Source organism: Rhea americana, unplaced genomic scaffold (assembly GCF_003343005.1).
Source record: "Rhea americana isolate MKP2758 unplaced genomic scaffold, rheAme1 scaffold_73, whole genome shotgun sequence".
NCBI classification, from domain to species: Eukaryota; Metazoa; Chordata; class Aves; order Rheiformes; family Rheidae; genus Rhea; species Rhea americana.
Genome location: NW_028186901.1, coordinates 224,668 through 234,256, shown reverse-complemented (window position 1 = coordinate 234,256; position 9,589 = coordinate 224,668). Strand labels below are relative to the sequence as shown.

The following is a 9,589-nucleotide window of genomic DNA, read 5'->3' as shown; positions in this document are numbered from 1 at the left end:
GGAGTAGGATTTGTATATATTACAAAGAGAAATTGCAGATGGAAACAATCCAGTTCAGTGTCTAAGCCTGGTTCAAAGCCCATTAAAATCAGCAGGAGTCATTCCATTTACTATGATGGCTTTTGGCCACATAATCCTTGCCCCTCCCCAACATGCCTATGAGATCAGGGCTGCTCCCTGCCACATATCCTCAGTTAAACTCTGCAAACAATGGAGCTTCCCATATTCACCCCAATGACTGTTTTAAAGAGAATTGCTGGAGATACCCCCTCCTCTGGTGTTCACACCCTGCAGATAGTTAGAAGCAGCTATTGCTCATTCATCACTCCTTGCTCAAGATACTGAGATCCCATTGTTTGATTTGTGCTTGTAAATCAGTATCACCATCTTTTTCCCCCTTTTGCTTTGCTTTTATCAGAACATACTCCAGCTTCATCTCCCTTCCCAGAAGCCAGACTTAAGATCAGAAGGGTTCCTCAGCTCATCACCTTCCTGCCTAATCCCATTCTGTCACATTTCTACCAACTCTGTCTGTACTGCCTATAACCTGTCTACAACTAAAGTGTCTGTTTCTGAAAGACCTTCATGCTGGATTTGCAGACATCAAAAGCTTGTGACCCCCGCTGGCACTCTTGGAGGTTTGCTTTAATGGTCTAATGCAGTCTACAAGCAGTAACAATGTGACTTTTTCCTCCTTTGGGTTTGTCAGATTTCTGTTGTGCTCTGGAGCCCTTTTAGATCTTTTCCTTTTCCATATCAGTTTGTTTACAGCCTGCAAACAAGTCACCTGTCTATCTTCTTTTTCATCAGATCACCAGTTTATGATCCTGAAGACTTTTGCTCTAAGGCATTTTTCTTCACACTTTCCATTTTAATAGCCTTTAAAAATGTGGATGCTGGAAAAGAACCAAGTATTGACCTACTGGTCACAAAGATACAGAGTTACTTCCACTTATTTCCTCTCCTTCCCCCCGTTTATATAGCCACAAATTGCAACAGTTATCTTTGCCACAGGAATGAGTTCGAAGTCAAAACTGAGTTGCTCCTCCTCTCTGTGCCACAAACCCGTGTCAGAAACACTGCTGACTGCCTTCCTCCTCTTTATTCTTCCCTAAATATTATCCCAGCACCTTGGCTTTCTGGAGATTTCTCACCCAAGCCTTGACCAGGCTGAACAAACTCATTTAGCTTTTCCATCCTGATAACATCACAGGTCAAGGTGGAACAAACAAGAGTGAAGGGTTGAACCATCGAAGCGGGTCGAGATCTGCCATGGGGGATGCCACAGACAGCAGTAGTGTTCTGCATGAACGTGCAGGAGATGTGTTCAGGGATAATGTACTCAAACAGATAGAGAATTGTTTTAATTCCAGAGCGTTATCAGATCTGGAAAAATGCTGAACAAGTGGGTCATTCAAGTATCAGTCTATTGGTGTCCCATCAAGAGGRAGCTATATTCCCCCTTTAACATTCACACTGTAATTGCACTGCCTTTGCAAATAATTAATTGTGCCTGACCAGACTCTATTCCCTATATGAAAACTATATTATCAGTACACTCTCCATCTCCAAAATTAGTTTTCATTTTCATATCCACACCCCTGTATTATAATAGATATTATAAYAGATAATGTGAAATTCTCTCTCAACTAATTGGTGGGAATTTTAGAAAGAAAGGTGCTTCAGCCTGTTTGGGAAGAAGACATGATCACCTCACTGTTGCCACACATTATGTTTTAGTTTAGGCAGACAAAACTTTCCATAGCATTTTCTGCCACACTAATAAATAAATAAATAAATAAATAAATAAAAATTAATTGCATTGCTCAATCACTGCAACTCCTTGTCCAAAACACTGTGTGCTTACACTGTGAGCTAGAACACACACTTTGCTTAACAATCTTGTAATCTGCTCCAAAAACAGGCTACCCTTTTCTAGTGGGTTAAACTTACCTGAGGCAGATAGATAGCCTCTCCTAAAAGCTGAAGTTTACAAACATCTCTCCTACACTCTACACCCCAGTGTCTCCCAGATCTTCCACATCCTTATCCTCTTGCCCCCAGCCCATACTACCTCCTAGATACTGTGGTGCTCTCTGATGTGCTGTCTTTCTTCAGTGCCCTTGTGCAGGACTCATCTGAGGAAAGTCAGCAGGGCAGACAATGGCTGGGGGGGGAACAGCTGAGTGGTGGTGRATGATGCACGTGAAAGATGGGAGGCTTGGTCAGTTATGTATGTAGTTTGGCCAATAGAACGGAAGCAGGCATAGRGCTACAAATTGCCATTACTTGGGCTCCTAGCAGTCTATCACCATAGAAAACTGCCTGTTTTATTAAATCAAACCATCCTAAGGCAAGTTTGGATAATCCTGAAACCTGGGATAAAACATGGGAGGAAAATCTAGTAAGGCAAGATGAATAACTATGCAGAGGCAGGCTCTTGCCAGGAGCAATTTGCTTGTAGCAAAGGATCGCTGACTGCTCTTTGAAATGGAGACTGCTTCATGACTGCCTGGAGGCCACAAGCAGCCTTCTGACCGGAAGAACCTACCATGGACACCTAAGATTAAAGGGAGGGGAAAAGGGCAAGCTGCCTCTCTAACCAGAGTGAACCTCTCAGGAACTCACCTCAGGTCTTGTCCAGAGCCTGGCAAAGTGGCTAGCCAAACACAGGAGACTTTCACTGAGATAGTGCATGTAGATTTTAAGGCTGTCATGAGAGCTCCTGTTGCCTGTGCAATATAGAGGTAGCACATGCAGTCTCACCAGGTCCTGATGTGGACAAAGCTCCCAGAGAATGCTCAAAGTAAACCCATGCAACTTTGAATTAAATCAGTCAGAAAACAAAAGGCATATAAGCACTGTCTTTATTCTGCAAAATAATATGAGAACAAGAGCTGGTCTGAAAACAGACTCCCACACAGAAGAAGCCAGAGCAAACAGGAATCTGTGCAAACCACCACYGGACTTTTACAAGCGCTTTTCTTACCCAGTCCTGGAGAGCATCAGAAAAGCACCTTCACCAAGATTAATGCTGACAGGACAGGGAGAAAGAGAGTTTTTGGAGGGGAGAGTCCAGAACGCACCATGGACGGAAGAGAGGCTGGTTTGCATTTGAAATGCTTTATTTTCATGTCTATCATTCCCAGTTGTTTTTTCCCTTCTCCTGCATCACTGCATTCAGAAATGGTGGTGCAGCCTTTCATGGCAACTTTCATAGATAGTCCACCTGCACAGAAGAAGTAGTACATGCTGTGTAACAGGGAAACCAACCACCATAGCTATTCCCTCTCTGGTCAGAGGCTCATATTTTCTCCCTGAGCTCTCCCCATTCTGTACATCCAGTTAACTACAAAATCCACCAACCCATTCCTCTCCGGTCCTCTCCCTAAAAAAGTTTCAAGAAGCAAGAAGGTCACCTTGGTTGACCTGAAATACAAAGGAACTTGGGTTTGCCTTTTCCTGCTTTCTGCTGAGTAAAGATGATGAAAAGCTTTTAAACCATTTTCTTTCTCTCAACTAGAGATTCCTCTGTTCAAACCCAGTCTACTTAAAGAAATAATGGTTGTGTAATGGTACTGCATGAATTTATTTATTTGTCTCTTGCTCTCTCTGATCCTCTCACGACTTTTGAATCAAATAACTCTCTCTCAGACATTTTTGACATAGGAGATGAGATGCCTCAAAGATATTAAAGGGTAGTGTTCACCTGGCTAAGTGTAGATAGTTATGATAAATACTGACACATTTACTCAGGCAACTCCAATCTCTAAGGCCTTACTGGATCTAGGCAAGCTAACAGAGAAATCACATTCATGTCTCCACTAAGGTAGGGCCTGAAACCTGAACTTGTCACTTGCCAGACACAGAACGTCTACTTGAGAAAGAGACCTTAAAAATGCCACAGCGTGTGAGCAAAGATGCTTACAGCTAGCCTACAGCTTGAACATCAAAGACAAGTGACCTGAGACCCAGTCTGGAGGAAGCCAGGTAGTCTTGTCCCAATGCTACCAGAGTTCCTTGTTAACCTACACTTTTTTCCACTAAAAATGGTAATCTACTCAGGCCTAGTGCACCAAACTAAAGACCTATGAAGAAAATCCTTACAGGTCAACAGTTCCAAGCAGTTTTACAGCTAAACTACCTAACTGCCAACAGCTAGAGACACACAGCAACTCAGACAGCTCGTRTGTGACTCTTCCCTCTGATCCAGGGTTACTAACTCTCCAGTTAGATATTCTCAATATTCTCACTGTCATTACTTTTTTGCTCGCACTGCTCATGTTTTCTCCTCTATGCAGGCTGCAGAGGCCTGACATTTTCTGCTGAATATTTGTATTTTGAGTACAAATAATGTATATGAGTGTTTCACTAGTTCCTCAGCTTTCATTGCTCCTATAAAAATGCTTCCTCTGCTTGGTTCATCACACTGCACAGATTTCCTTGATTTACAATGGYCAATCAATAAAGTTAAGACAATTTAAGAATCTTTTCCACTTCTGCAACATAAAATTCCTATCACTCTTTTTCCACTGTGGTGACTAAACAAATGGTTGCTTTCTCTTGTTCTGCAAAATCCTTTCTCATTGAGGGTTTGGACAAAAGGTGTATAAAATATGTAACAAAGATCTTGAGGCCTGGTTATTATCATCTGACAATAATATGATCCCAGAGAAACTATGTCCACAGCCAAACACGATGGCTTTTTTCAGTCTACTTTTACAGTAGATGCTGCTGTCTTTGACTTCAGAGTTACTTTTTCTGCCTTCTCAGGCATTGATGGGGCTGCCCTGAGACGTGGAAGGGGGAGAGAGGGAATGAAAGATAGCTTTTTCAAACAGACAGGGAGCTTGTCTGCTTTTTTCTCTCTAACCACAGTCTCTACAGAAGGGAATAAGATTTACGAAGGAGATCATTTCATGTTGCTTGCGACCTCTGCTGTTCAAAGACCATGAGTTTCCCTCACTAGGAAGGTCTTCAAGTTTCCTGACCTCAGAGGCTCATCCACCACATTCATGAGGAGGGACTTGTCTCTGGCTCTGTAGGAGCAAGACCACCACTAAAAAAACAGTATCATGAACCCACAGCTGCCAGCGTCTCCTCGTGAGAAAGCTGATGGCTTTATATTAGGAGACGTCCTCTGTACTCAAGGAAAGTTTCACCTGAACCTCCTCTAAGATAGCAGCTGGCTTAGATCTGGACACATCCTCATGCTCCTTAACTAGGACATTCAAAGTCTTGGTCAGATTTATTATATTTCCACATATCAGACTGCTTCATGAGTTCAGTTTTTCTCCTTGCCTCAGTTATACCACRTGTTATACCACATGAGGAATTTCAGCAGTTATCTGCACAAGGCAGGGAAGTGGGGAGAAGGAAGTAACCTTGCTTTTTTTATATAAGCTTTAAGCATGTTCMCTTTCAGGTTTGTGTCACTTTTTCTGTTTCTCTTTCACATTTTTTGCCCTTTTTTATTTTTTGCTGTGATGCTTCATCCTTAATTGGTTTTGCCAATTTAACCAAAAAGATGATAGTCCAAAATAAAAGATAGTTACCAGAATTTAACAGTCCAGCAATGTCAATGCATTGGGTTTCAGATCCAGTGCAATTTACAGTTTCATTACCACACTGGAAGGAGTCTACGCTGTAACAGGCAGGACACTGCAATCCATTGGGCACGTTGTCCACTGATGGCACTGGGAAGAAAGAGGTTGGTTTTAATAAGAGAAGGAGAGGAAGTACAGGGGCYCATCACCTATGACCTCTTTAAATCTCCATGAGAGGCCAATTCTGCCAGCATCAGGATCAACAGAGTCTATGTGACCACAGACAGAAAAGGCTTTCTGTGCAAAACTGTGCTGCAGACTCTCTTTGAGCAGAACGCTTTATATTTCCACCTAGCTTACCATAGTAAGGGAAACTTCTCACAGGGCTATTCTGTGGAGCCCTTCCAAGCAAAAAACCCATGCTGAATCTCAGCTTGACCTTGGCTTGTCCCAAGAAGCATACAGGACCTGTGGTGAGGCTGTCCTTCCTGGAAAACAGGGCTGAACACTCCCCAGGTRGAGGCTAAGACTAGAAAGCCAAACCTTGTGATGGGCAGGCAGAGACAATGAGGCGACAGGGTAGGCACAAAAAGGCAACTTACATGAGACTGACGTTGTTTGACAGGCATCACCCACACAGCAGGCCAAGCCAGTTCTTCCTTTTACTTTCCCATAGTTCATGGTGACAGCATCCAGATGGCACACACTGGACATTAGGCAGGCCTTGATGGATGAATAGATTACCATCCCCCCTGTCATGAAGGAGAGGGCAGTGCCAAGTCAATAACCACAAGATAACTTCTTTGTCCCCCTGCCTGCTGCATGGCCTTCCCCATATCTTTAAAGGGGCTAGAGGACAGTAAAGCCACTCTGAAGGCAGCAGTGAGGAACCTGGTGAGGTTAGTTCAGAGGAACTAAGGTGGAGCTGCCACATCYGAGACACTAATGAAGAATTTCTCTTCCTCCACAACATGTTTAAAGGGAGGAGGATACAATTGCTCCCAGGCAACCAGTGTGTTACAGACATTTACTTTAGCTATAATGACCCAACCTTAGGGCTTATGGGGTAACCCATGCACCTCTGACCCATAGCTCAAACTTCTTTATGTACAGTCCACAAAGCACAAAAGTCCATCAGCTGCAAGCTCTGACATCTTCACGCAGGCAAATCAAGTCTTTCCAATGAGCCAGATGATTGAAAAAGCTTAACAGGAGGAGTAGAACAATTACAGAACTGCAGTCCCTTGAGTCCCCACCAGCACTGAAAAGATAAAGGATCACTTTGCACAAGCAGAGGGAAGAAACACACTGGAGCTGGTAGCACCAAACGTGTTAGGAAAGGAGCCAGCTGCCCATCCAGAAGTCAGTGGCCATAATAGTGAAGCTAGGTGATGGCTAAGGCCAAGTCACAAATGCAGCACAGAGTGTGGTTGCCATGTGACCTCAGTACCCATTGCTAGCGTGCCAGTTGCGGGGATGTGCTGTTAGCCCAGAGCCCATGGTGCCAACTGTGGTCTCCTTCCCTGTTCAGGGAAGGGACTCAGACATAGGCCTGTTTCTCCCTCCACCCCATGGCCAATCCATCCCAGTGCTAGATATCAGCAACCATGTGTCCCTGCCAGTCCAGCCGCTTGACCCAACTGCTCAGCTTAGCCAGAAATAAAAGCCAATCTCATCTCCCTGTATGCTGTTTAGGTCTCTCCCCTCCACAACTCAGAATTAAGCCCTCCAGATAGGTTACTGTTCCTCAAGATGGAGAAATAGTATGCTTTTACCATCCCAGGCCCATATCTGCATCCTCTTTGAGTGAAAAGGAAAATGAACAACTCATCTGAGGACTTACCATAAGGCAGAGATGGGGATAGAGACCCGTCCTCCAACCCTTTTCTGAAAGCTGCACTTGTAAACAGCCATAGTGATAGTCTCACCTACCTATCGTGGTCTCATGCACGATGGTGCCACAGGTATTTTCACCACCAGTACAGGTTTTCAGGGGGCCAGAGCAGGTTTTTCCTATGCTGTGACAAATCTCACACTGAAGAGTGGTTCCTAAGGAAGGAAGTAGGACACATTCTTGGGTAGCAGTCACAGGAGATTTCACTTCCCCTTTTATCCACATTTTGCTTCAGCATTTGATCAGCAATTTAAAGTTCCTTTTCCTTTATTTTTCCTATTTCATTGTTCAGTTTGTGTATGTGTGTGTGTGTGGGCAGGAGGGTTAATTATTATTATTATTTATTCTACTTTCCATTTAAATTTGGAGAAATGAGAGGAAGCCTTGTCAAGATAATGTTTCACATTTTAAAGCTAGCTTGACTTGTCTCTTATAGGATGTTGCTGGGTTGTTTTTACTGGGGATGCCAAAGGAATGAACTCCAAATCCCTTCTGCTCTGGCAGGCATTCAGGCACCTCCTGGATTCTCAGCCCCCAAATCTTCTCTTTACAGTGAGCAGGGCAACCAAAGGACTGGAGATCAAAAGGCTGCCAGTAAGTCTTTACTATGCTATGTACAAATTGGGAATGGTGTAGCTCTTAGATATTAGGGGAATTCACTTTATTGACTGCCTGCTGTTTCAGGATAAGAGCATCTTAAGTAGAACTAGAATATCAGGCAGCCACCATGAAACATCTGGAAAGGAATAAAGAGTTTATGGAGAGAAGCCAAACAGCTTGTCTTCTCTGACACACACACTTATCTGTACCAAGGGTTCAGCATACAGATTAGGACACCAGGGCACATGTTGGTTCYCTGTTCCCTGCAAAGTACACACCTTGCAGTAGCTGTGAGACCTGCATGGGGTGGTAGGTATGATACAAAAACCTCTAGATTGCTAGTGACCACTGTGAGGGCTTAGAAAAGCAGCTCACATGTAGACATCTACATCCTCATCTGCAAGTTGGGCCATAGCACCAAAGATCCCCTGCTCCACCCTAATCCACTATTCACACCTATGTATGGCAAATCCCCCAGGACAAGGCGGGTTGCCTGTGGCTCAGATGGCAGGAATGGCCCTACGCGCTGAATAATAGTTCTCAGGCCAGTTTCACACCTCTCAGCCCAGCAGATCCTAGAAGAAAACTTACCTGTGTCTAGGATAGCCAGGAGAAGGCTGAGGCCAAGAGACACTTTCATGCTGATGGGATGTAAGGACAGTGAGCCACAAACTCTTGCTGAACACAGCACAGTCTGTCACAAGGACTTTTATAAACCAGGGGGAAATGGGTACGTCACTGTTATTTGGGGAAGTGGAATTTGGAGACATGCTCTCAGGAACAGAAGCTGGAGTGTGCTAGCACTGGTGTATTTTTTCCTTTAAARAAAAATTTCCTCCTTTTCCTTTACATGAGGAATGCTCATATCTTTCCCTGGTTTTGAGTATGCAGGCTGTAGGAAAAGACTGGATGACTGGGGTCTATCAGGTATGTCTCCACACTTTATTTGAACAACATCCTGCCCCTGCCATACGTATGAATGCTTGAGAAGAAACAGCCTTGTTGTACTCTCACCATTAAGCCCAAACAGGCCAAGCATAGCAAGGGYTAGCCTGGAATTTTCCTCATGGCTGAATTTTTGCTGGCTCATATCCCATCTCCCTTCCCATTAAACAGTCAGGAGCTTTCATACTTCCTCTCCAAGTTGGCATGCACCTTCTCTTGGCAAAATGACTGCCAACATGCACCTTGGAGCTGGTTCGGTCTAGGGTTCCTGGAGATGAATGTGTCAGATTTGCAAAATGGGTACTCCAGGAAGCAGGTTTTGACATAAAACACTCGAAAACTGATAAGAAATTCTCCTCTCATTCTGCTGGGCTCCAGATTAAACCRATCAACAGAGAGAGATCATTGACCTGTCTATGAGATAGCCTGATCACAGGTTAGGTAACGTAGAAACAGGTTTTCCAAGCCCTGAGATCTTATGATGAGCTAATGTTAAGCAGCAATGATCAACTAACCATCTTCCCGAAGGTTCCCTGGCCCTTTTGCAGGTTCTACCAGAATGTGCTGCCTCACAGTAACTACTCCCTGCTCTGGAGGCATCCTC

General features: G+C 44.1%; 1 protein-coding gene across 1 annotated transcript; it reads right to left on the bottom strand.

The window, feature by feature from the left end:
• Nucleotides 1-2,891: 2,891 nt before the first annotated feature.
• LOC146586028 (phospholipase A2 inhibitor and Ly6/PLAUR domain-containing protein-like) lies at nt 2,892-8,725 on the bottom strand. Its single transcript, XM_085321941.1, has 5 exons — nt 8,632-8,725; nt 7,479-7,595; nt 6,149-6,298; nt 5,556-5,696; nt 2,892-3,229 (listed from the first exon to the last, which is right to left on the bottom strand). Exons 1-5 carry the CDS (start codon nt 8,678-8,680, stop codon nt 3,006-3,008), a joined length of 681 nt encoding a protein of 226 aa, XP_085178067.1. The 5' UTR covers nt 8,681-8,725; the 3' UTR covers nt 2,892-3,005.
• Between the last annotated feature and the right edge of the window lie 864 nt (nt 8,726-9,589).

Coding starts and splice junctions, on each gene's coding strand:
- LOC146586028 (XM_085321941.1), bottom strand. CDS start 8,680: ATGAAAGTGTCTCTTGGCCTCAGCCTTCTCCTGGCTATCCTAGACACA. Junction 5,697..6,148: donor TCAAACAACGTCAGTCTCAT/GTAAGTTGCCTT, acceptor CTTTCTTCCCAG/TGCCATCAGTGGACAACGTG. Junction 3,230..5,555: donor TGCTGGACTGTTAAATTCTG/GTAACTATCTTT, acceptor TCTTCTGTGCAG/GTGGACTATCTATGAAAGTT.